This window comes from Carcharodon carcharias, chromosome 20, assembly GCF_017639515.1.
Source record: "Carcharodon carcharias isolate sCarCar2 chromosome 20, sCarCar2.pri, whole genome shotgun sequence".
In the NCBI taxonomy this organism is placed as follows: domain Eukaryota; kingdom Metazoa; phylum Chordata; class Chondrichthyes; order Lamniformes; family Lamnidae; genus Carcharodon; species Carcharodon carcharias.
The window spans coordinates 39,617,104-39,643,699 of NC_054486.1; the positions used below are offsets into that span (position 1 = coordinate 39,617,104).

The window sequence follows — 26,596 nt, forward strand, 5'->3', positions numbered from 1 at the left end:
ATCACAGTGTGTGTCCAGGATCACCATTGTCTGCTGCGCCCTGCACAACCTAGCACTGTAAAGGAGAGTTGTCTTGCCTGAGGGAGAATGGAGGACTGAGAAGTTTCATCCGAGGAGGACGTTGAAGGGGATGGCTTTGACAAGGATCAGGATGTCACCGAGCCACATGAAGAGGCGATAGCAAGGGTTCAATGCGGCAAATGTGCCCATGAGAATCTGATACCTTTGAAGATTCCAAGAGGAGTCATGTGCCGACACATTCTCACAAATGTTTGATTTTCTCATCTTCACTGCCTGGAAGGCCCCAGCACTTGTTTGCCCAGAGAGATTTCTCTCAAAAGTTCCACGTTTTCTTCCAGATGAGGGAAATATCAGTACTTACCATCTGCACCGATGTTAGGTTGAACATTGGAATGCACTAAACCACGGTTAAATGTGTAGCCCTGGCGATACATGGCCGCTGTAAAACCTCAACAGCACACTCCTCCCATGACATTAGGTAAACTTAGATGGAATAGTTATTTCACCCATGCCCTCACCAAGTCGGTGAGCTTATAAGCTGCTGGAACTCAAAGTTAGTCAGGGATGTACTCCTGTTATCCTGATTCCTGCTCATAAAGTGGGTCGACCAGGCATATCACTCTTTCATGCATAACCAGATGGATGGCTTAACACAGAGCAGCAGCACACAGCACCACGTGTCCCCGTCCCAACACTTTTTTATTCATTTACGGGATGTGGCCGATGTTGGCTAGGCCAGCATTTATTGCCCAACCCTAACTGCCCTTGAGAAGGTGGTGGTGAGCTGCCTTCTTGAACACCCACAGTCCCTGTGGTATAGGTACACCTGGAATGCTGTTAGGGAGGGAGTTCCAGGATTTTGACCTAGCGTGAAAGGAAGGAACAGTGATATAGTTCCAAGTCAGAATGGTGAGTAGCTTGGAGGGGAATTTCCAGGTGGTGGTGTTCCCATGTGTCTGCTGCCCAGTCCTTCCAGATGGTAGTGGTTGTGGGCTTGGAAGGTGCTGCCTAAGGAGCCTTGGTGAGTTTCTGCAGTGCTTCTTGCAGATGGTACATACTGCTGCCACTGTTCGTTGGTGTTGGAGAGAGTGAATGTTTATGGATGGGGTGCCAATCAAGTGGGCTGCTTTGTCCTGGATGGTGTCAAGCTTCTTGAGTGTTGTTGGAGCTGCAGTAATCCATCACACTCCTGACTTGTGCCATGTAGATGGTGGACAGGCTTTGGGGAGTCTGGAGGTGAGTTACTCACCGCAGAATTCCTAGCCTTTGACCTCTTGTAGCCAGAGTATTTATGTGGCTAGTCCAGTTCAGTTTCTGGTCAATGGTAACCCTCAGGATATTCAGCGATGCTGTTGAATGTCAAGGGGTGATGGCTAGATTTTCTCTTGTTGGAGATGGTCATTGCCTGGCATTTATGTGGTACGAATTTTATTTGCCACTTGTCAGCCCAAGCCTGGATATTGTCCAGATCTTGCTGCATTTGGACATGGACTGCTTCAGTTCCTGAAGGCTTGCGAATGGTCCTGAACATCCTCACTTCTGACCTTATGAAGAAAGGAAGGCCATTTATGAAGCAGCTGAAGATGGTTGGCCTTGAACACGACCCTGAGGAACTCCTGCAGTGATGGCCTGGAGATGAGATGATTGACCTCCAACAACCACAACCATCTTCCTTTGTGCTAGGTATGACTCAAGCCAGCGGAGAGATGTTCCCTGATTCCCATTGACTCCAGTTTTGCTTGGACTCCTTGATGTCAAGGGCAGTCACTCTCATCTCACCTCTGGAATTCAGCTTTTTTGTCTGTTTAAGTCATGGCTGTAATGAGGTCAGAAGCTGAGTGATCCTGGTGAAACCCAATCTGAGCATCAGTGATAAGGCTATTGCTAAGCAAGTGCCGCTTGGTAGCAATGTTGATGGCCCCTTTCATCACTTTACTGATGATGGAGAGTAGATTGATGGGGTGGTAATTGTCCTGCTTTTTGTCTACAGGACATACTTGGGCATTTTCCACATAGCCAGGTAGATGCCAGTGTAGTAGCTACACTGGAACAGCTTGTCAGGGGCGCAGCAACTTCTGGAGCATAAGTGTTTGGTACAGTTGCCGGAATATTGTCAGGGCTCATAGACTTTGCAGTATCCAGTGCCTTCAGCCGTTTGTTGATGTTGCATGGAGTGAATTGAATTGTCTGGAGAATGGCACCTGTGATGCTGGGGAACCATTGCCTAATGTTGTACATGTGGGATTATAGACTGCTCACTCTAGTGACAATGTGGGAGAACGAGAGCAAGTTCCTGATCATACTCAATTGGAGACCAACATCCTGGAGCCTAAACTGACTGTGAAACCTTGAAGAAATTATTCGAGAATCCATGAGACTTGGAAATGGATAAGTTCAACATATATTTACAATTGTAATACAATGAGAGTACACCAGTGCCACCTGTGTGCATTCAATGCTTTTTAATTTTTCTTTTTCTTCTGTTACATCTATGTGATCTTTGACATCTGCAGCTGAGGCAGAGGCAGTTTGCTGGTTCCTATGTCCTGTTAAATAAGATAACTTTGACGCGCCATCCTCTGGTGCCCGGGACCTTGAGGGCTTCGGCCTGCTAAGGGTCTCCTGCTCAGGTTCAGATGCTTTCTCAGCCTGACCTACGGGAGAATATGGGGTCACTGGCAGAAGGGAAGTGGAGCAGCAGGGCACCTTTAGAGTGTCCTGGATGGATACCCCCAGGGTGCCCCTATTCCCTGTGGGTGCCTAATGGCTCCTCTCCGATGACTTGAGAAGGGGCACCTGAAGAGAGGTCACCTCACCCTGTCTATCTCTCACCTAGCCACTGTTGCAGTGTACCCATGGCTAGACAGATGGAGTGCAGGTCTGAGCGCACATCTGGTAGAAACTGCTGGACCTGGGTCTCCAAGGCAGCCGTCACCCTTCCATTGGAGAGATCCATGTGTTCGCATGCTGGAGACCTGACAGCAGACAGAACATGGACGGAATTTTTTTTCTCTTCGTGCATGGGATATGGGTGTCGCTGGCTAGGCCAGCATTTATTGTCCATCCCTATGCCCTATTCAGAAGGCCTTTGAGAGTCAAACACATTGTTGGTGGGTCTGGAGTCACATGTAGGCCATAGAGGTAAGAACAGCAAATTTCCTTCCATAAAGGACATTGGTGAACCAGATGGATTTTTATGACAGCAATAGTTTTGTGGACTTTCAAGCCCAGATTTTTATTGAATTCAAATTTCACCATCTGCCATGGTAGGATTTGAACCTTGCTTCCCACAGCATTACCTTGGGTTTCTGAAACACTTGTCCAGTGGCAATACCTCTATGCCACCGTCTCCCCAGAATACTACAGTCTTCTGTCCAGTTTGCGGATGGCCTCTGGTAACTCTGCCTGATGTTCCTTGCCTGCCTCTGCATCTCCAAGAGAACTCTTGGGGCTGAGTCCAGGGGCTCATCATTGAATCATACTCAGCAGGGCCTGATCTCCAGAGACCTCAACTGTTGCTACCTCCTCCAGCTGTGGACTTGTTTGTAAGGTCTGTGAGATTGTGAACCCAAGCCCACTCTAGAACTTGGACCCATCAAGGTTTCTGCGCTGGTGGGGGTGCAGGTAAATGCCGTGATAGTGCTTCTTCTGAATTGCTGAGGCTTCGTCTCAGAAATGGGTAGAGGGCTGGGGCTAGGGCTATGTCGTCTCCTGGCTGATGTCCTCCACAGTTTCTTGCTGGTACCTGGAATAGAGAAAAGAGAGATTCAGTGATTGACTAAGCAGGCCTAATGTTTTATCTTTTGATCTTTAATCACTGTTAGTCAATGCCCACTTATTGCCAATGGAGGCTGGATCCCTCCTCACTAGGTTGTTGGGGGGAGGCCGATTTCGCCTTTGGCGCAGGCGCAGACTTGCTCTTCTCCTGCCAGCTCTGTGGCCTGTTCCTCATATGTACTGTGGGGCCGAAATTCATGACTACCACCTATCGTCATGGCCAACTCTCATTTGTTATGTGCTATATTGTGAGGCAATTGGTTAAGTGAGCTGTTCAGAAACATGCATTGTCGCCACCGAGGCCTCCTCAGTAAGTGATTAAGAAGCCGTTTGTCCAGGAATGAACACGTGATGGAGAGCATAAAGTGGCTGGCACACATTCAGTGCTGATGTATTATCTGCTGGTCGTGTGTGACATCTCTGTGCATTGCTTGCTGCTTTCATAAACTGCTGCTGCTGTTATATTTCTCCTCCCGTAACATAAGGCTGTCAAGGAAGGAGACGGCAGGAACTGAACAGCTGAAAAAAATGAATATAAGCAGGTGCTTTCAATTAATAAAAGTTGACACACCAAATAAAGTTACTTCGCACCTCACCCTCCCAGTGTTCCCCACTCTGAGACTTAGAATCATAGAATCACGCAGTGCAGAAGAGGCCCTTCGGCCCAACAATGGCTGCTATATCACAATTCCACATGTCAACCTCACCCTTATCTCATCCGTTTTACCTGTAATACTCCTGGCATTAAAGTAGAGGCCATCCCTTGAAAATTAATGCAGCTGTACTCCCTCTGACTTGATTGATTTACTGTATTATGATGTGTCCCTATTCTGCTAACATTCTGTGTCCCCTCCCCCTGCCGAATTAGTTTAAGCTCCTCCCAACAGCACTAGCAAACCCGCCCACAAGGATGTTAGCCCCCCCTCTGGTTCAGATGTAGACCGTCCCGCTTGTACAGGTCCCACCTTCCCCAGAAACAGTCCCAGTGATCCAGGAATCTAAAACCCTCCCGCCTGCACCAACATTTAAGCCATGTATTCATCTGCTCCCTATTTCCTTCATAAGATACAAGTCTACATTTCCCTTCCATTATGCAATTCACAAAGGTTTAAGCATCTGCTGGAATAAGCTCATAACTCTGTAGTCAAGCCGCACCTGCTGTTCAAAACACCATTCACCAAGTGTACCAAAAAATCCATTCAGCCCCATCTACACCGATCTCAGCACCTCCTTTATGTGAGCTAACTTATTTGTTAAATCCCCTTAAGAGTTAGGAGTAGGCCAATTGGCCCTGCGAACCTGCTCCGCCATTCAAGATCATGGGTTATCTGATTGTGGTATCAACTCCAGTTTCCTGTCTGCATCATCATAACCCCTTGTCTACCAAAAATCTATCTGAATAAATTCATTGACCCCATTACTTTCTGGGAAAGAAAATTCCACAGATTAAGGGCCCCCTGAGAGAAACAAATTCTCCTCATTTGATGAAAGACTCCTTGAATGATGTGAACTTAAGCAGTGGGTACCATAGATGGCTTACCCTGAAACCTTCGAGACCTGAAGTGACTCTTGTTTTAATGAAGCAAATGCCCCTGAGGCAACTTTTGACAGTGCAGTATAAAGGATGTTAGGGTCGTGTCTTATGCAGGAAAGGAACTAAAATTAGTTGGCTTAATGCCACTCTGGAGCCACTGTAAAATGCTTTATCATTCCCTACTGCCCACTAGTGCTAGGCATGGGTTCTGAGGCGCTACTGGTCATTACAGACTGAATAGTTTCAATCAGGTCTTGGAAACCCTGTGTGAATGTATTCAGGCGGATTCTAATCATCTTTGAAGCATTGTTAGGCACCATTCCAGAAGCCACTATTGCCATTCTTCCTTGTACTTTTTTGCCTCCCCCACCTGCACATGAAATTGATCCTCCTGAGTTGAGAACTGTGCCTCTGAGATCTGGGTCCCTCAGCTCCTCGGCCAAATGTGGTTATTTCTTCACCTTCTGTGGTGGAATGGCAATCTTCCACTTTATCACTTGAAAGTTCTCTTGCTCACAGATACCCTGCCTAATGAAAGTACTTCTGAATCACTATGTGAAATATTGAACATACAGGTCAGATTCCTTGATGGTGTTACTTATGAGCTGAAAGTGCCTGGGTGGTTATTGAAGTGGCAGGTTTCTTCCTGTAATGCACTCCCAATAATCTGAAAAACACAAGAGTTCCTAAATTCTCAATACTACCCTCTGCGTAGTGGTAATCCAGTGATGGAATGGCAAAACTGCTCATAACCCACCCCACATGCATAATTAGGGATCAGGAGGGCAAACAGGAAGGCTAGCTGCAGAACCAGAAAATGCTTGAAATTCTCAGCAGGTCAGACAGCATCTGTGGAGAGAGAAAAGAGTTAACGAAAGATCATCAACCTGAACATTAACTCTATTTCTCCCAAAGCAGATGCTGCCTGATCTGTTGAGTAGTTCCAGCATTTTCTGTTTCATTTCATCTGGAGGCAGTGCAACAAATGTTAATTAGTCTCAGGGTTTTCGAATCTCTCTTTTGCCTTGTTCACCTTCATTGCTTTCTCTTTCTCTCCTGGTGTTTGACAAGGTGGTTACTAAAACCCGCTTTCACAACCATATTTCCTTTCTCAGTGACTGTCTCTGTCTCCAACTTACCCCATGTGGATTTCAACTGAAATTCCATCCCTCATGTTTCGAACCCATCCAGGATTACAGGTATCTCCGGGACATGCAACGTTCCTCGGATTGCTGTTCCCGTCGCATTCTGAGATCCACACTCAGTGCCATGCGCTGCCATATGAACACACTCAACCTCTCCCTCCAGCAGCACCGCCGCACCCTTTTTTAAAGCTGCGCGTGCCCCCAGTTTCATTTTATTCTTTGTCTCATCCGACGCCTCAACAAGAAACTTTTTATCTCAAGTGCTAAGGAACGCACGCTCCAACAACTCATCGACACCAACAACTCTCCACCCCTGCCTGTCCCTCAGTCCCTACCCCATCTTCCAATCTCAGCCCCGGCCGGGTATTCACTCTCTCCCCTGACCTTCCCCTCTCTGACGCTGAACGTTCAGTGCTCAGCAAAGGACTTAGTTTCATACCCTTATGCCCTCATCTCAATGAATCTTGGGCTCGGCACAATGCTGAACTCTTTTTCTGCCGCCTTCGTCTCCATGCTCACTTCTTTGGGCAGGAGTCCTCTCCCCGTTCAAAGTATCCTTTTACCCACCTCCAATATTCTCCCTCCACCTGGACTCCTCCCTCTGGATTCTTACCTTCTCTTGATCTTTTCGTTGAGAACTGTCGGCGTGACATTAGTCATCTCAATTTCTCTGCTCCTCTCACCTATTCTAACCGGTCTCTCTGAACTTACTGCACTCTGTTCTCTCAGGTCCAACCCTAACATTGTCATCAAACCCGCTGACAAGGGTGGTGCTGTTGTTGTCTCTACCTCTACCTCGTGGAGGCTGAGCGTCAACTTGCAGACACTTCCTCCTACCTCTCCCTGTACCATGACCCCACCACTGAACATCAAGCCATTGTTTCCAGGACTGTCACTGACCTCGTCTCCTCTAGAGATCTTCCTTCCACAGCTTCCAACCTGAAACAATGGTGACTACCCAACCTCGGATGGCCCATTTCTATCTGCTACCCAAAATCCACAAACAGGCCTGTCCCAGCAGACCGATTGTGTCAGCTGTTCCTGCCCCACGGAACTCATTTCTCACTATCTTGACTCCCTTCTTTCTTCCCTTGTCCAGTCTCTTCCCACCTACATTCGTGATTCCTCTGACATCTTATGTCACATCAACAATTTCCAGCTCCCTGGCCCAACCGCCTTCTCTTCACCATGGACATCCAATCCCTCTACACCTCCATCCCCCACCGGGATGGTCTGAGGACCCTCTGCCCAAACAATCCCCATTCTCCACTACTCTCCTCCGTCTGGCTGAACTTGTTCTCACACTGAACAATTTCTCCTTTAACTCCTTTCACTTCCTCCAAATAAAAGGTGTGGCTATGGGTACCCGCATCAGCCCCAGCTATGCCTGTCACTTTATGTGGAACATTCCTTGTTCCAGTCCTACTCCAGCCCCCTCCCACAACTCTTTCTCCGGTACATCGATGATTACTTCGGTGCTGCTTCATGCTCTCGTCGGGAACTGAAAAAATGTATTAATTTTGCTTCCAATCTCCACCCCTCTATCATTTTCCCATGGTCCATCTCTGACATTTCCCTTGCCTTCCTTGACCTCTCTGTCTCAATTTCTGGTGATAGACTTATCCACCAATATCCATTACAGGCCTACCGATTCCCACAGCTACCTCGACTACAGCTCCTCACACCCCGCTTCCTGTAAGGACTCCATCCCATTCTTTCAGTTCTTTCGCCTCCATCGCATCTGTTCTAATGATGCTATCTTCAAAAACAGTTCCTCTGACATGTCCTCCTCCTTCCTTAACCGAGGTTTTCCACCCACAGTAGTTGACAGGGCCCTCAACCGTGTCCGGCCCATCTCCCGCGCATCCGCCCTCATGCTTTCTCCTCCCTCCCAGAAGCATGATAGGGTCTCCCTTGTCCTCACTTATCACCCCACCAGCCTCCACATTCAAAGGATCAACCTCCGCCATTTCCGCCAACTCCAGCATGATGCCACCACCAAATACATCTTCCCTTCACAACCCCCCCCCCCCCCCCCCCCCGCCCCCGGCGGCATTCCGTAGGGATTGTTCCCTCCATGACACCCTGGTCCACTCTTCCATCACCCCCTACTCCTCAACCCCCTCCTATGTCACCTCCCTATGCGAACGCAAGATATGCAACACTTGCCCCATCACTTCCTCTCTCCTCACCGTCCAAGGGCCCAAACACTCCTTTCAAGTGAAACAGCATTTCACTTGCACTTCCCTCAACTTAGTCTACTGCATTTGTTGCTCCCAATGCGGTTTCCTCTACATTGGAGAGACCAAACGCAGACTCGGTGACCGCTTTGCAGAACACCTGCGGTCTGTCCGCAAGCATCACCCAGACCTCCCTGTCGCTTGCCATTTTAACACTCCACCCTGCACTCTTGTCTGTCCTTGGCTTGCTGCATTGTTCCAGTGAAGCCCAACGCAAACTGGAGGAACAGCACCTCATCTTCCAACTAGGCACTTTACAGCCTTCTGGACTGAATATTGAGTTCAACAATTTTACATCTTGAACTCCCTCCTCCATCCCCACCCTCTTTCCGTTTCTTCCCCCCCTTTTTGTTTTTTCCAATAATTTATATAGATTTTTCTTTTCCCACCTATTTCCATTAGTTTTAAATGTATTCCACCCATCATTTATCTATATATTTTACGCCCTTTTCGTCTTATTTCTCCCCACCCCCAGTAGAGCTATCTGTACCTTGCTTGTCCTGCTATCCACTCTTAATTAGCACATTCTTTTAGATAATATCACCACCTTCAACACCTCTTTGTTCTTTTGTCTGTGACATCTTTTGGTTATCTCCTCCTATCACTGCTTGCTTGTCCCAACAACCACACCCCCCCCACCCCCCCTTAAACCAGCTTATATTTCACCCCTCTCCTATTTTTACTTAGTTCTGTTAAAGAGTCATGAGGACTCGAAACATCAACTGTACTCTTCTCTGCCGATGCTGCCAGACCTGCTGAGTTTTTCCGGTATTTCTGTTCTGTTTTTGTTAATTAGACTGGTTCTTGGGATGAGGAATGTATTCAACGGCGAAAAATTGAATAGACAGTCTTTTCCCTGGAGTTTGGAAGAATTACAGGTGATCTGATTTAATCACATAAAATTCTTAAGGAACTTGACAGGGTGGACGCTGAGAAAATGTTTCTCCGGCAGGGAAATCTAGAAACCAGGGTTGTTCATTCATAATAAGGTTGATAGATTGTTTTATGCTAATGGAATTAAGGAATATGAGAATGGTAGAGAAATTGGAGTTGGTAGAAGATCAGCCATGATATTGTTGAATTGCAGAGCAGGCTCGAAATGTCAAATGGCTTAATCCTTCTCTTATGTTCTTATAGCAGCAGAATCATGTGGGCAGGCTGAAGTTCGACTTTGTCATTAACCTGCCAACAAAAGGAGATTGCAGTCAAGTTTTCTTCTTTCTGAAACTAGTTTACCCCATCTTGTGTACTACAGTGGATTCTTATGCCTTTCAATTTAATTGGAATTTTTTCGTTTGAAAGTTATTCTGCCAAATTTGTAACATACTCAAGGAGGTTCTATAAGTTTGCAAAACAGAATCTTCTTTTAAATCCATGCTGCCGATTTTATTATATTATTGCTAATATGGTATGGTTTTAGGTATACCTAACATGGATAGATAATGGGACTGTAATTGCCTACATTTACCCACATCTAATCTACAAAACTGAATGATTCCTTTATGGCGCCTGAGGATCTCTGCCACCATAGTTAGTCTTTAGCACCCTTCATTTCTTAAATACTTTTTCCTCATTGATGTCAAACTATTCCAGGATATTTGCTCTCTAAAAAGAAATAGATAGAAAGTTATTATCCTCGGTGGTAAATACTACTATTATTTAATTATTTAAAACCATTTTATACTTTGTGCCCAATTTCATGTTTCTTGCAAGTTGATCACTAAAAATGTTAGTGATGCATCTAATCTTAGTCAAACAGCACAAGATTGCAAACTGGAATGCAGTGCTCAAACGGTCATGGCTGCTAACAAATCATCTTCAGCTGCAGAAAACAAGGTTCTGCAGATCTTCAAAGTTATTCCTGTTTCAAAATTCCAGATGTTTGTTGAGTTTACTTTTTCAGCATCTCTTTCTATGCAGCCTCCCAGCACAGGTTATCAAGTCGGAAAGTTGCAATGCATAACTGTAGCTTGAGCAAAACAACAAAAGTTTTTTTTAATTTTTGTTATTTACATGGAAAAAAAATTTATTAATCCATATTATTATGCAAACATACGAATTAGGAGTAGGCCACTCGGCACCTTGTGCCTACTCCACCCATTCAATAAGATCTTTCACCCCCTTGTTAATCAAGAATCTATCCAGCTCTGCCATAAAAAATATTTAAAGACTCTGCTTCCACCGCCTTTTGAGGAAGAGTTCCAAAGACTCAACCTTCTGAGAGAAAAAAAATTCTCATCTCTGTCTTAAATAAGTGACCCCTTATTTTTAAACAGTGACCCCTAGTTCTAGATTCTCCCACAAGAGGAAACATCCTCTCCACATCCACCCTGTCAAGACCCCTCAGGATCTTAAAGGTTTCAGTCAAGTCACCTCTTACTCTTCTGAACTCTAGTGGATAGAAGCCTAACCTGTCCAACCTTGCTTCATAAGACTAATCCTGATATTAATCTAGTAAACCTTCTCTGAGCTGCTTCTAACACATTTACATCTTCCTTTAAATAAGGAGACCAGCACTGTACACAGTGCTCCAGATGTGGTCTGACCAGTGCCCTGGACAACTGAAGTAAAACCTCCCTACTTTTGCAATCAGCTCCCCTCAAATTCAAGAATAGCATTCTACTAGCTTTCCGAATTACTTGCTGTACATACATACTAATGTTTTGTGATTCATGTACTAGGACACCCAGATCCCTCTGAATCTCAGAGCTCTGCAATCTCTCACCATTCAGATAATCTTATTTATTCTTCCTGCCAAAATGAACAATTCCACATTTGCCCACATTATACTCCAGTTGCTAGGTCTTTGCTCACTCGCTTAACCTATCTATGTCCCTTTGTCCCCATCGCAATTTACTTTCCTACCTATCTTTGTGTCATCAGCAAATTTAGCAAACATTCCTTCGGTCTTTTCATCCAAGCCATTTAAATAAATTGTAAAAAATTGAGTTCCCAGCACTGATCCCTGTGGCACACCACTTGTCACATTCAGCCAACCAGAAAAAGATCCATTGATGCCAACTCCTTGCTTCCTGTTAGCTAGCCAATCTTCTATCCACGCCAATAGGATACTCCCTAAAACATGAGCTTTTATTTTCCGCAATTTCCTTTGATGTGGTACTTTATCAAATGCTTTCTGGAAATCTAAGTACAGTACATCTACTGGTTCATCTTTATCCACAGCACATGTGACTCTTTCAAAGAATTCCAATAAATTGGTTCAATATGATTTTCCTTTCACTAAATCATATTGACTCTGTCTGATATACTTGAATTTTTCTAAGCATCTTTAATAATAGCTTCTAACATTTTCCCTATGACTAATGTTAGGCTAACTGGCCTATAATTACTTGCTTTCTGTCTCCCTCCCTTTTTGAATTTGCTATTTTCCAATTCAATGGAACATTGCCCAACTGTCGGGAATTTTGGAAAATTTAAACAATTATATGCTTTTGCTTTAAGTCTGATACCATCTTTAACATTTTTTAGTTAACCATGGGTGGTGGGTCCTTCCCTTAGAAATTTTCTCGCTCATTGGAATGTATCTTTCTGAAATAGCCCTTTAAACACCTGCCACTGAACTTCTATTGATCTATTCCATAACCTCATTTACCAGTTCAAATTTAGCTAGCTCCATTTTCATGCCCTCATAATTGCCCTTTAAGTTTAAAATACTAGTTGTGGACACACTCGCTTCTCCCTCAAAGTGAATGTAAAATTCAATCATATTATGATCGCTGCTACCTAGGGGTGCCTTCACTATGAGGTTATCAATTAATCTTACCTAATTTCTCAATACCAGGACTAGTATAGCCTGCTCTCTGGTTGGACCAGAATGTGCTGTTCTAAGATACTATCCCGGAAATATTGTATGGATTCCTCATCTAAGCTAGCTTTGCCCATCTGATTTTTCCAGTCTGTATATAGATTAAAATCCTCCATGATTATTGCTGTTTCTTTTTGATAAGCTCCCATTATCTCTTATTTTATATTCTGTCCTAACGTGTAGTTATAATTAGGGGGCCTGTACACCACTCCCACAAGTGACTTCTTGACTTTATCATTTCTCATCTCAACCCAAACTGCTTCTGCGTCCTGGTTTCCTGAACTTAGATCATCCCTCTCTAATAATGTGCTAATACCATTATTAATTTACAAAACTACCCCTCCATCTTTTCCTAACATTCTGTCCTTACTAAATGTCACATGCCCTTCAATATTCAGGTCCCAATCTATGTCATCCTGTAGCCACGTCTCTGTAATAGCTATTAGGTCGTAGTTATTTATTTCTGTTTGCACTATTAGTTCATCTGTTTTGTTTCGAATGCTACTTGTATTTAGATACAGAGTCTTGCGTTTTGTCCTTTTATTATTTTTATTATTATCAGCCTTATCTGCTGATTTATTCTTAAATTTGTACTCTCTGTCCCTTCCTGTCACAGTCTGTTTATCATTTCTCTCTTGCCTTATCTCTTTGGTTTACCACATGTCCCCAAATTTGATCCCTTGCCCCCTCTATTTCCCTAGTTATGCGGCTTGCGAGGACCAGCCCCAGCACGGTTCAGGTGTAGACCGTCCCAACGGTACGGACCCCACTTTCCCCAATATTGGTACCTGTGCCCCACAAACTGGAACCCACTTCTTCCATCCCAGTCTTTAAGCCACACATTCATTTCTCTAATCTTATTTGTCCTATGCCAATTTGCACGTAGCTGAGGTAATAATCCAGTAATTATTACCTTTGTGGTTCTGCTTCTTAATTTGGTGCTCTTCATACTGACTATACAGAGTATCCTTCCTCATGTTGCCTATGTCTTTGTAACCACGTGGACCACCATCACTGGATCCACCCCCTCCCACTGCAAGTTACTCTCCAGCCCTGAGCAAATGTCCTGAACCCTTGAACCAGGCAGGCAACTTAGCCATCTGGATACTCGCTCCTTGTTACAAAGAACAGTGTCAATCCCCCTTACTGTACTGTCCCCTACCACCAGTACATTCTTTTGTGCTCCCCCCACTTGAATGGCTTCCTGTACCACAGTGCCATGGAGTGTCAGCTCATCCACCCTGCAGCCCCGACTCTAATCCAAACAAGCTGAAAGAACCTCAAACCTGTTGGACAATTACAGAGGCTGACGCTCCTGCCCTCTGGATCCCCTTACTTGCCTTAGCTATAGTCACACTCTTCTGTTCCTGACCACCTTCCAAATCATAAGACCCTATCCTAATGGATGTGCTTGCCTCCTGGTACAAAGCGTCCAGGTAGCTCCTCCCTCCCTGATGTGTCGCAGTGTCCGCAGTTCAACCTCCAGCTCAATGACTCTGAGCTGAAGCTCCTCAAGCTGCACACGCTTACTGCAAATGTGCTTGCCCTGGATGACACTGGTATCCAGGAGCACCCACATGCTGCAGCCGTGACATATCATCTGTCCTGTGTCTGTCCATAGATCTCTGAAGGCGGAGGGGCATGTTAGTAGGGTGATGAAAAAGACATATGGGACACTTGCCTTTATCAACCGAGTCATAGATTACAAGAGTAGGGAGGTCATGTTGGAGTTGTATAGAACCTTGGTGAGGCCACAGCTGGAGCAGTGTGTGCAGTTCTGGTCGCCACATTATAGGAAGGATGTGATTGCACTGAAGGGGGTGCAGAGGAGATTCACCAGGATGTTGCCTGGGTTGAAACATTTAAGTTATGAAATTTTTCAGTAGTTCTTAAGTGAGAATCAGGTTGAGAAGGAAGGTGAAGCGGAAAATAAGACTGACAAGGAAAGAATATGAGAATAGAATGTTGGCTAACATAAAAGCAAACCCAAAAATCTTTTACCAGCTTGTAAATAGTAAGAGATTAGTAAGAGGTGGAGTGGTTCCTATTTGGGACAAAGAGGGTGATGAATGCTTGGAGGCGCAGGACTTTAATGAGTACTTTATATTAGTGTTTACTTAAGGAGAAGGAATCTGACAAAATGTCAGTAGAAGTGGAGATAGAAGCAATGGGAGGGGTGAGAAATGAGATGGAAAGGCTACCTATGCTTAGGGTAGAAAAGTCACCTGGTCCCGAATAGTTTGCTGAGGTAGTGGGGTTGGAGATAATGGAAGGGCCTGCCATAATCTTCCAATCTTCTCTAGATAATTGAGGATTGGAGGGTGGAAAATGTGGCACCCTTATTCAAGAAAGGATGTAAGGACAGCCCTAGCAACTTTATGCCAGTCAGTTTAATACCGATAAAGTTTTAGAAATGATAATCAGGGAAAAAATCAACAGGTACCTGGAAAGATTTGAGGTAATTGGGGATAGCCAGCGCAGATTTGTAAAAGGCAGATAATGCTTAACTAATTTATTTTGATGAAGCATCAGAGAAAGTTGAAGCAAATGCGGCGGATGTATATATGAATACCACAGAAAAATCTGGTTAATAAAACTGAGGCTCGTGGAATATCAGGGTCAGTGTCCAACCACATAAAAAACAAAATAGCTCAAGGGCAGAAAGTAGTGAGTCGTGGTAAATGGTTATTTTTCAGACTGGAGGGTGGTAGGCAGTGGTGTTCCCTGAGGTACGGTGCCAGCACCACTTCTTTTTTTGCTTATATATGTAAATTATTTGGATCTTGGAATACAGAGTAGAATTTCAAATTTTGCTGCTGATGTCAAACTTGGAGGAGTGGCAAACAGTGAGGATGATCCTGAATTGCCTGTAACATAGGTTTGCATAATGGGCTGGGAAGTGGCAGATGGAATTTAATATAGAGAAGTGTGAGGTGGTGCATTTTGGCAGAGGAATAGGGAGGGACAATATAGGCTTAATGGCACAGTTCTAAGGGATGTGCAAAAACAAAGAGGCCTTCATCGATCTTTGAAGGTGGAAGGATATATTGAGAGAATGGTTAGCAAAGCATAAGGAGTCTTAGGCTTCATAAATAGAGGCATTAAGTACAAAAGCAGGGAGATAATGCTGACCCTTTGTAAAACTCTGGTTAGGGTTCAATTGGAGTATTGCATTCAGGCCTTCACACTTCAGGAAAGATATGATCCTTGACAGGTTGGAGAGATTTACAAGAATAGTTCCAAGAATAGGGGATTTTAGTTACAAAGGTTAGGTTGGAAAGGCTGGGTTGTTCTCCTTGGAGCAAAGGAGATTGTGGGGAGATTTCATAGAAGTCTACAAGATTATGACAGATTTGATTAAGATAGACGAGGAAAAACTTTTCTCATTAGCTGATATTACAAGGACTGGGAACATGGATTTAAGGTTTTCGGCGAGTTACGCAGGGGGAATGTGAGGAAGAACATTTTTACACAACAAGTAGTGGTAACCTGGAACTCGCTGCCCACGAGGGTGGTGGAAGTGGAAGCGATCAATCATTTCAAAAGGAAATTGGACGGGTACTTGAGGAAAGTAAACCTGCAGGACTAGGGGGATTGAGCAATGGAGTGGGACTGACTGGATTAGTCTGCGGGGAATCAGCATGGACTCAGTGGCTGCCTCTGCTCTTTATGACTCTATAATTGCCTTAATCGTGACTTGTTACTTCTGTTAATCTATTCATAAAATGTAAATTTTTGACAGATCAGACCGCTTTCATGTAAGGCACATTTTGCAGATTAAGATGGTGCCTGCAATTTCTTTTTTTTCCTGAAATTTAATTTAGGGCATTACATAAGGTGCCAGCTATCACGTTCAGACTGATAACATGTGTTGGATGATACTTTAGCAAGAAATAAATAACTCTGCAATTTTTCTATTTTAGTAAATGGGACGTTGTACTCTGTAAGTACTGTGGCTCCAGCGGGACTCATCTGGCCTGTTCATTGTTGGCAAGCTGCATGGAAAATTGGGAGTGCCCTGAGTGTAGAGATATTGTGTACAAATCAGGTAACTATTTTGGTAAATGTGGCATTCCTATTTTTAAATGTTTATTTGAAGAGTACAGCAATATATATTAGAGGACAGGATCTTGTTCAAGTTAGTTCTAGTTTAGTAACCAGTTAGTAGTTGTTGCATTTTTTACAATTTTGAATGTATGCACTGATGCTGAGTTGAGGTCCATACACTTTATCTAGAATTCTTATTAAATGCTATCTCAAAATCCAAGTCAGTTCTATTCAGTAGATAGCCTCCATGATTCTCAGAGAATTTTAATAGACTAAGTGGAACACATACCTCTGAAACTATGTTATGTAAAATTTGCAGCACAGAAACAGCCATTTGGCTTAACAGGTCTGTCAGTGGTTTATGCTCCACACAAGCCTCCTTCCACCTTACTTCATTTCACCCCGTTGCAGTATCCTTCTATTCCTTTCTCCCTCATGTACTTGTCTAGCTTCCCTTTAAATGTATTAATGGTATTCTCCTGAACCACTCCACGTGGTAGTGAATGCCACATTCTCACCACTAAGGAAAGATGTTTCTCGAATCCCTTGTTCAATTTATTAGCGTCTATCTTATATTTATGGTCTCTAGTTGTGGACTACCCCATAAGTGGAAATGTTGGGCGGAATTTTATGGGCCATAAAATGCAGGGGACCGTTAAAATGTCCATTGACTTTGGCGGGACTGGAAAACGCCACCGGCAGGAGGGGCCGGAAAATTTTGCCCATTGCTTGGTACCCACCATTTCTGGCCTTTGCTCATTCAATGCATGTTATGTACCTTCCCAAATTGGACGGAGAAACACAAAATTTTAAATTCCTATCTTGCGCCCTTTCTGTTAAATAACAATTACATTTGATGTCTTTGCATGCAGTCCCGTTGTTGACCTAACAACAACTAGTAAAACTTCACCAATTTGCTTGAAGATTCTAGGATATGCTGAATCCGGTGCAGGTTCTCTCTCTAAGCATTAAATTTGTGCACTTTGCTTGTGGCATGATTTATCAACTTACATGCGTGATGTAGCTTCTTGGAGACTAATACAGTTTAAAGCAACTGGGCCATGGTAAACTGTTAGTTTAAGTGGTGCTCCAAGGAAATCTTGATTTGAAAATTCTGCTGTTTGTTCCCATTATTCAATTTGTGGAGCAGTTTTTTAATTGGCTCTTTCTTCTGTAATGTCAAAATGTTGGTGACATCCTTGTAAAGTGTACTTGATATATTTCTGATCACAATTTTGAAACAAACCACTACTGCTTGCCATCAAATGTTCTACTTATTAAATTAAGTCAAACAACAGTTACTAAGAACAATTCAGACATTTGACCGCATTGTTACTTTTATATTTATAACCGAGCAGCGATGAGGACACTTCAGTTAACAGTCAATCACATTGGTGTGGAACTAGAATCACATAAGCCAAACTGGGTAAGGATGGGAAGTTCCCTTCCCTAAAGAAAATTATTGAACCAGTTGGCATTACACCAATCTGACTGCTTCATTGGCATTTTTTCCTGATGCCATTTTTTTATTTCCAGATACTTCAACCTAAATATAAATTCTTAAACTGCCATGATAACAGAACTCTCACTCACTGGATTATTGTCCAAACCTCTAGATTATTAGTTCAGTAACATAACCTACGCTACAACACTGCCATCTCTAACTTCTTTTCATATAGCGTTCAAAACTAACTTCTTGAAGTAAGTACATCTGAATTATGATGAATGTGAATTAAAATTTGTGTTTGTAGTCACTTTGTAACTTTTCAGTCAATTTCTACCTTGTAGGTAGCTTCTAACTACCAAAATTGTGTCGGCATTGGCATGATAAAACTGTGAATGGTCCTTTAGTTTGCTGTCAACTCCCTAATAACTTGGAAACACTATTAAATCCTCCTTTTTGGTGTTTATTCTATGCTTAACTTTTTTGGTATTCAGCAACTCCCCCCTCGGCTCTGGCTCCAGCCGTCTTATGCCCTGGCTCCAACCGCCTTGCGCCTACCCTGGCTGCTTTCCCCTGTAACCCCTGCTTTCCATTGGCTCCAGGTGTGTTTTCCTGGCTCTCAGTGCTCCCCTCAGTGGGCACCTGCGTTCTGTGTGTGTGTGTGTGGGAGGGCAGTGTGTGTGTGTGTGGGAGGGCAGTGTGTGTGTGTGTGGGAGGGCAGTGTGTGTGTGTGTGGGAGGGCAGTGTGTGTGTGTGTGGGAGGGCAGTGTGTGTGTGTGTGGGAGGGCAGTGTGTGTGTGTGTGGGAGGGCAGTGTGTGTGTGTGTGGGAGGGCAGTGTGTGTGTGTGTGGGAGGGCAGTGTGTGTGTGTGTGGGAGGGCAGTGTGTGTGTGTGTGGGAGGGCAGTGTGTGTGTGTGTGGGAGGGCAGTGTGTGTGTGTGTGTGGGAGGGCAGTGTGTGTGTGTGTGTGTGGGAGGGCAGTGTGTGTGTGTGTGGGAGGGCAGTGTGTGTGTGTGTGGGAGGGCAGTGTGTGTGTGTGTGGGAGGGCCGTGTGAGTGTGTGTGGGAGGGCCGTGTGAGTGTGTGTGGGAGGGCCGTGTGAGTGTGTGTGGGAGGGCCGTGTGAGTGTGTGTGGGAGGGCCGTGTGTGTGTGTGTGTGGGAGGGCCGTGTGTGTGTGTGTGTGAGAGGGCCGTGTGTGTGTGTGTGTGGGAGGGCCGTGTGTGTGTGTGTGTGGGAGGGCCGTGTGTGTGTGTGTGGGAGGGCCGTGTGTGTGTGTGTGGGAGGGCCGTGTGTGTGTGTGTGGGAGGGCCGTGTGTGTGTGTGTGGGAGGGCCGTGTGTGTGTGTGTGGGAGGGCCGTGTGTGTGTGTGTGGGAGGGCCGTGTGTGTGTGTGTGGGAGGGCCGTGTGTGTGTGTGTGTGGGAGGGCCGTGTGTGTGTGTGTGGGAGGGCCGTGTGTGTGTGTGTGGGAGGGCCGTGTGTGTGTGTGTGGGAGGGCCGTGGGTGTGTGTGGGAGGGCAGTGTGTGGGTGTGTGTGGGAGGGCAGTGTGTGGGTGTGTGTGGGAGGGCAGTGTGTGTGTGTGTGTGTGGGAGGGCAGTGTGTGTGTGTGAGAGGGCAGTGTGTGTGTGTGTGGGAGGGCAGTGTGTGTGTGTGTGTGGGAGGGCAGTGTGTGTGTGTGTGTGGGAGGGCAGTGTGTGTGTGTGTGGGAGGGCAGTGTGTGTGTGTGTGTGGGAGGGCAGTGTGTGTGTGTGTGTGGGAGGGCAGTGTGTGTGTGTGTGGGAGGGCAGTGTGTGTGTGTGTGGGAGGGCAGTGTGTGTGTGTGTGGGAGGGCAGTGTGTGTGTGTGTGGGAGGGCAGTGTGTGTGTGGGAGGGAAGTGTGTGTGTGTGTGGGAGGGCAGTGTGTGTGTGTGTGGGAGGGCAGTGTGTGTGTGTGTGGGAGGGCAGTGTGTGTGTGTGTGGGAGGGCAGTGTGTGTGTGTGTGGGAGGGCAGTGTGTGTGTGTGTGGGAGGGCAGTGTGTGTGTGTGTGTGGGAGGGCAGTGTGTGTGTGTGTGTGGGAGGGCAGTGTGTGTGTGTGTGTGTGTGGGAGGGCAGTGTGTGTGTGTGTGTGGGAGGGCAGTGTGTGTGTGTGTGTGGGAGGGCAGTGTGTGTGTGTGTGTGTGGGAGGGCAGTGTGTGTTTGTGGGAGGGCAGTGTGTGTGTGTGGGAGGGCAGTGTGTGTGTGTGGGAGGGCAGTGTGTGTGTGTGGGAGGGCAGTGTGTGTGTGTGGGAGGGCAGTGTGTGTGTGTGGGAGGGCAGTGTGTGTGTGTGGGAGGGCAGTGTGTGTGTGTGGGAGGGCAGTGTGTGTGTGTGGGAGGGCAGTGAGTGTGTGTGTGGGAGGGCAGTGCGTGTGTGTGTGGGAGGGCAGTGCGTGTGTGTGTGGGAGGGCAGTGCGTGTGTGTGTGGGAGGGCAGTGCGTGTGTGTGTGGGAGGGCAGTGCGTGTGTGTGTGGGAGGGCAGTGCGTGTGTGTGTGGGAGGGCAGTGCGTGGCGTGTGTGTGTGGGAGGGCAGTGCGTGTGTGTGTGGGAGGGCAGTGCGTGTGTGTGTGGGAGGGCAGTGCGTGTGTGTGTGGGAGGGCAGTGCGTGTGTGTGTGGGAGGGCAGTGCGTGTGTGTGTGGGAGGGCAGTGCGTGTGTGTGTGGGAGGGCAGTGCGTGTGTGTGTGGGAGGGCAGTGCGTGTGTGTGTGGGAGGGCAGTGCGTGTGTGTGTGGGAGGGCAGTGTGTTTGTGTGTGTGTGGGGGAGGGCAGTGTGTCTGTGTGTGTGTGTGTGGGAGGGCAGTGTGTGTGTGTGTGTGTGTGGGAGGGCAGTGTGTGTGTGTGTGTGTGTGTGTGTGGGAGGGCAGTGTGTGTGTGTGTGTGTGGGAGGGCAGTGTGTGTGTGTGTGTGTGGGAGGGCAGTGTGTGTGTGTGTGTGGGAGGGCAGTGTGTGTGTGTGTGGGAGGGCAGTGTGTGTGTGTGTGGGAGGGCAGTGTGTGTGTGTGTGGGAGGGCAGTGTGTGTGTGTGTGGGAGGGCAGTGTGCGTGTGTGTGGGAGGGCAGTGTGTGCGTGTGTGTGGGAGGGCAGTGTGTGCGTGTGTGTGGGAGGGCAGTGTGTGCGTGTGTGTGTGGGAGGGCAGTGTGTGCGTGTGTGTGTGGGAGGGCAGTGTGTGCGTGTGTGTGTGGGAGGGCAGTGTGTGTGTGTGGGAGGGCAGTGTGTGTGTGTGGGAGGGCAGTGTGTGTGTGTGTGGGAGGGCAGTGTGTGTGTGTGTGGGAGGGCAGTGTGTGTGTGTGTGGGAGGGCAGTGTGTGTGTGTGTGGGAGGGCAGTGTGTGTGTGTGGGAGGGCAGTGTGTGTGTGTGGGAGGGCAGTGTGTGTGTGTGGGAGGGCAGTGTGTGTGTGTGTGCGTGGGAGGGCAGTGTGTCTGTGTGTGCGTGGGAGGGCAGTGTGTGTGTGTGTGCGTGGGAGGGCAGTGTGTGTGTGTGTGTGCGTGGGAGGGCAGTGTGTGTGTGTGTGCGTGGGAGGGCAGTGTGTGTGTGTGTGCGTGGGAGGGCAGTGTGTGTGTGTGTGCGTGGGAGGGCAGTGTGTGTGTGTGTGCGTGTGAGGGCTGTGTGTGTGTGTGTGTGGGAGGGCAGTGTGTGTGTGGGAGGGCAGTGTGTGTGTGGGAGGGAGGGCAGTGTGTGTGTGTGTGTGTGGGAAGGCAGTGTGTGTGTGTGTGTGTGGGAAGGCAGTGTGTGTGTGTGTGTGTGTGGGAGGGCAGTGTGTGTGTGTGTGGGTGGGCAGTGTGTGTGTGTGGGAGGGCAGTGTGTGTGTGTGGGAGGGCAGTGCGTGTGTGTGTGGGAGGGCAGTGCGTGTGTGTGTGGGAGGGCAGTGCGTGTGTGTGTGGGAGGGCAGTGCGTGTGTGTGGGAGGGCAGTGCGTGTGTGTGTGGGAGGGCAGTGCGTGTGTGTGTGGGAGGGCAGTGCGTGTGTGTGTGGGAGGGCAGTGCGTGTGTGTGTGGGAGGGCAGTGCGTGTGTGTGTGGGAGGGCAGTGCGTGTGTGTGTGGGAGGGCAGTGCGTGTGTGTGTGGGAGGGCAGTGCGTGTGTGTGTGGGAGGGCAGTGCGTGTGTGTGTGGGAGGGCAGTGCGTGTGTGTGTGGGAGGGCAGTGCGTGTGTGTGTGGGAGGGCAGTGTGTTTGTGTGTGTGTGTGGGAGGGCAGTGTGTTTGTGTGTGTGTGTGGGAGGGCAGTGTGTTTGTGTGTGTGTGTGGGAGGGCAGTGTGTTTGTGTGTGTGTGTGGGAGGGCAGTGTGTGTGTGTGTGTGTGTGTGTGGGAGGGCAGTGTGTGTTTGTGTGTGGGAGGGCAGTGTGTGTTTGTGTGTGGGAGGGCAGTGTGTGTGTGTGTGTGTGTGTGGGAGGGCAGTGTGTGTGTGTGGGAGGGCAGTGTGTGTGTGTGTGGGAGGGCAGTGTGTGTGTGTGTGGGAGGGCAGTGTGTGTGTGTGTGGGAGGGCAGTGTGTGTGTGTGTGGGAGGGCAGTGTGTGTGTGTGTGGGAGGGCAGTGTGTGTGTGTGTGGGAGGGCAGTGTGTGTGTGTGTGGGAGGGCAGTGTGTGTGTGTGTGGGAGGGCAGTGTGTGTGTGTGTGGGAGGGCAGTGTGTGTGTGTGTGGGAGGGCAGTGTGTGTGTGTGTGTGTGTGGGAGGGCAGTGTGTGTGTGTGTGTGGGAGGGCAGTGTGTGTGTGTGTGTGTGTGTGTGTGGGAGGGCAGTGTGTGTGTGTGTGTGTGTGTGGGAGGGCAGTGTGTGTGTGTGGGAGGGCAGTGTGTGTGTGTGTGTGTGGGAGGGCAGTGTGTGTGTGTGTGTGTGGGAGGGCAGTGTGTGTGTGTGTGTGTGGGAGGGCAGTGTGTGTGTGGGAGGGCAGTGTGTGTGTGGGAGGGAGGGCAGTGTGTGTGTGTGTGTGGGAAGGCAGTGTGTGTGTGTGTGTGTGTGGGAGGGCAGTGTGTGTGTGTGTGTGGGAGGGCAGTGTGTGTGTGTGGGAGGGCAGTGTGTGTGTGTGGGAGGGCAGTGTGTGTGTGTGTGGGTGGGCAATGTGTGTGTGTGTGGGAGGGCAGTGTGTGTGTGGGAGGGAGGGCAGTGTGTGTGTGTGTGTGGGAAGGCAGTGTGTGTGTGTGTGTGTGTGGGAGGGCAGTGTGTGTGTGTGTGTGGGAGGGCAGTGTGTGTGTGTGGGAGGGCAGTGTGTGTGTGTGGGAGGGCAGTGTGTGTGTGTGTGGGTGGGCAGTGTGTGTGTGTGTGGGAGGGCAATGTGTGTGTGTGTGGGAGGGCAGTGTGTGTGTGTGTGTGTGTGTGTGTGAGAGGGCAGTGTGTGTGTGTGAGAGGGCAGTGTGTGTGTGTGAGAGGGCAGTGTGTGTGTGTGAGAGGGCAGTGTGTGTGTGTGGGAGGGCAGTGTGTGTGTGTGTGGGAGGGCAGTGTGTGTGTGTGTGTGGGAGGGCAGTGTGTGTGTGTGGGAGGGCAGTGTGTGTGTGTGTGTGGGAGGGCAGTGTGTGTGGGAGGGCAGTGTGTGTGTGTGGGAGGGCTGTGTGTGTGTGTGTGTGGGAGGGCAGTGTGTGTGTGTGTGTGGGAGGGCAGTGCGTGTGTGTGGGAGGGCAGTGCGTGTGTGTGTGTGGGAGGGCAGTGCGTGTGTGTGTGTGTGGGAGGGCAGTGTGTGTGTGTGTGTGGGAGGGCAGTGTGTGTGTGTGTGTGGGAGGGCAGTGTGTGTGTGTGTGTGGGAGGGCAGTGTGTGTGTGTGTGTGGGAGGGCAGTGTGTGTGTGTGTGTGGGAGGGCAGTGTGTGTGTGTGTGTGGGAGGGCAGTGTGTGTGTGTGTGTGGGAGGGCAGTGTGTGTGTGTGTGTGGGAGGGCAGTGCGTGTGTGTGTGGGAGGGCAGTGCGTGTGTGTGGGAGGGCAGTGCGTGTGTGTGGGAGGGCAGTGCGTGCGTGTGTGGGAGGGCAGTGCGTGCGTGTGTGGGAGGGCAGTGCGTGCGTGTGTGGGAGGGCAGTGCGTGCGTGTGTGGGAGGGCAGTGCGTGCGTGTGTGGGAGGGCAGTGCGTGCGTGTGTGGGAGGGCAGTGCGTGCGTGTGTGGGAGGGCAGTGCGTGCGTGTGTGGGAGGGCAGTGCGTGCGTGTGTGGGAGGGCAGTGCGTGCGTGTGTGGGAGGGCAGTGCGTGCGTGTGTGGGAGGGCAGTGCGTGCGTGTGTGGGAGGGCAGTGCGTGCGTGTGTGGGAGGGCAGTGCGTGCGTGTGTGGGAGGGCAGTGCGTGCGTGTGTGGGAGGGCAGTGCGTGCGTGTGTGGGAGGGCAGTGCGTGCGTGTGTGGGAGGGCAGTGCGTGCGTGTGTGGGAGGGCAGTGCGTGCGTGTGTGGGAGGGCAGTGCGTGCGTGTGTGGGAGGGCAGTGCGTGCGTGTGTGGGAGGGCAGTGCGTGCGTGTGTGGGAGGGCAGTGCGTGCGTGTGTGGGAGGGCAGTGCGTGCGTGTGTGGGAGGGCAGTGCGTGCGTGTGTGGGAGGGCAGTGCGTGCGTGTGTGGGAGGGCAGTGCGTGCGTGTGTGGGAGGGCAGTGCGTGCGTGTGTGGGAGGGCAGTGCGTGCGTGTGTGGGAGGGCAGTGCGTGCGTGTGTGGGAGGGCAGTGCGTGCGTGTGTGGGAGGGCAGTGCGTGCGTGTGTGGGAGGGCAGTGCGTGCGTGTGTGGGAGGGCAGTGCGTGCGTGTGTGGGAGGGCAGTGCGTGTGTGTGTGTGTGTGTGGGAGGGCAGTGCGTGTGTGTGTGTGTGTGTGTGGGAGGGCAGTGCGTGTGTGTGTGTGTGTGTGTGGGAGGGCAGTGCGTGTGTGTGTGTGTGTGTGGGAGGGCAGTGCGTGTGTGTGTGTGTGTGTGGGAGGGCAGTGCGTGTGTGTGTGTGTGTGTGTGTATGGGAGGGCAGTGTGTGTGTGTGTGTGTGGGAGGGCAGTGTGTGTGTGTGTGTGTGTGTGTGTGGGAGGGCAGTGTGTGTGTGTGTGTGGGAGGGCAGTGTGTGGGTGTGTGTGGGAGGGCAGTGTGTGGGTGTGTGTGGGAGGGCAGTGTGTGTGTGTGTGTGTGGGAGGGCAGTGTGTGTGTGTGAGAGGGCAGTGTGTGTGTGTGTGGGAGGGCAGTGTGTGTGTGTGTGTGGGAGGGCAGTGTGTGTGTGTGTGGGAGGGCAGTGTGTGTGTGTGTGTGGGAGGGCAGTGTGTGTGTGTGTGGGAGGGCAGTGTGTGTGTGTGTGGGAGGGCAGTGTGTGTGTGTGTGGGAGGGCAGTGTGTGTGTGTGTGGGAGGGCAGTGTGTGTGTGTGTGGGAGGGCAGTGTGTGTGTGTGTGGGAGGGCAGTGTGTGTGTGTGTGGGAGGGCAGTGTGTGTGTGTGTGTGGGAGGGCAGTGTGTGTGTGTGTGTGGGAGGGCAGTGTGTGTGTGTGTGTGTGGGAGGGCAGTGTGTGTGTGTGTGTGTGGGAGGGCAGTGTGTGTGTGTGTGTGGGAGGGCAGTGTGTGTGTGTGTGTGGGAGGGCAGTGTGTGTGTGTGTGTGTGGGAGGGCAGTGTGTGTGTGTGGGAGGGCAGTGTGTGTGTGTGGGAGGGCAGTGTGTGTGTGTGGGAGGGCAGTGTGTGTGTGTGGGAGGGCAGTGTGTGTGTGTGGGAGGGCAGTGTGTGTGTGTGGGAGGGCAGTGGTGTGTGTGTGGGAGGGCAGTGCGTGTGTGTGTGGGAGGGCAGTGCGTGTGTGTGTGGGAGGGCAGTGCGTGTGTGTGTGGGAGGGCAGTGCGTGTGTGTGTGGGAGGGCAGTGCGTGTGTGTGTGGGAGGGCAGTGCGTGTGTGTGTGGGAGGGCAGTGCGTGTGTGTGTGGGAGGGCAGTGCGTGTGTGTGTGGGAGGGCAGTGCGTGTGTGTGTGGGAGGGCAGTGCGTGTGTGTGTGGGAGGGCAGTGCGTGTGTGTGTGGGAGGGCAGTGCGTGTGTGTGTGGGAGGGCAGTGCGTGTGTGTGTGGGAGGGCAGTGCGTGTGTGTGTGGGAGGGCAGTGCGTGTGTGTGTGGGAGGGCAGTGCGTGTGTGTGTGGGAGGGCAGTGCGTGTGTGTGTGGGAGGGCAGTGCGTGTGTGTGTGGGAGGGCAGTGCGTGTGTGTGTGGGAGGGCAGTGCGTGTGTGTGTGGGAGGGCAGTGCGTGTGTGTGTGGGAGGGCAGTGCGTGTGTGTGTGGGAGGGCAGTGTGTTTGTGTGTGTGTGGGGGAGGGCAGTGTGTCTGTGTGTGTGTGTGTGGGAGGGCAGTGTGTGTGTGTGTGTGTGTGGGAGGGCAGTGTGTGTGTGTGTGTGTGTGTGTGTGGGAGGGCAGTGTGTGTGTGTGTGTGTGGGAGGGCAGTGTGTGTGTGTGTGTGGGAGGGCAGTGTGTGTGTGTGTGTGGGAGGGCAGTGTGTGTGTGTGTGGGAGGGCAGTGTGTGTGTGTGTGGGAGGGCAGTGTGTGTGTGTGTGGGAGGGCAGTGTGTGTGTGTGTGGGAGGGCAGTGTGTGTGTGTGTGGGAGGGCAGTGTGCGTGTGTGTGGGAGGGCAGTGTGTGCGTGTGTGTGGGAGGGCAGTGTGTG

General features: G+C 49.4%; 1 protein-coding gene across 4 annotated transcripts in view; it reads left to right on the forward strand.

The window, feature by feature from the left end:
* The window catches only part of g2e3 (G2/M-phase specific E3 ubiquitin protein ligase), a 301,615-nt gene that overhangs the window by 75,550 nt on the left and 199,469 nt on the right, over positions 1-26,596 (forward strand). For all 4 annotated transcript variants that reach the window (XM_041214819.1, XM_041214820.1, XM_041214823.1 and 1 more), the window contains one exon: positions 16,467-16,591. In XM_041214819.1, coding sequence (XP_041070753.1) covers positions 16,467-16,591 — 125 coding nt within the window. The remainder of the gene's footprint in view (positions 1-16,466; positions 16,592-26,596) is intronic.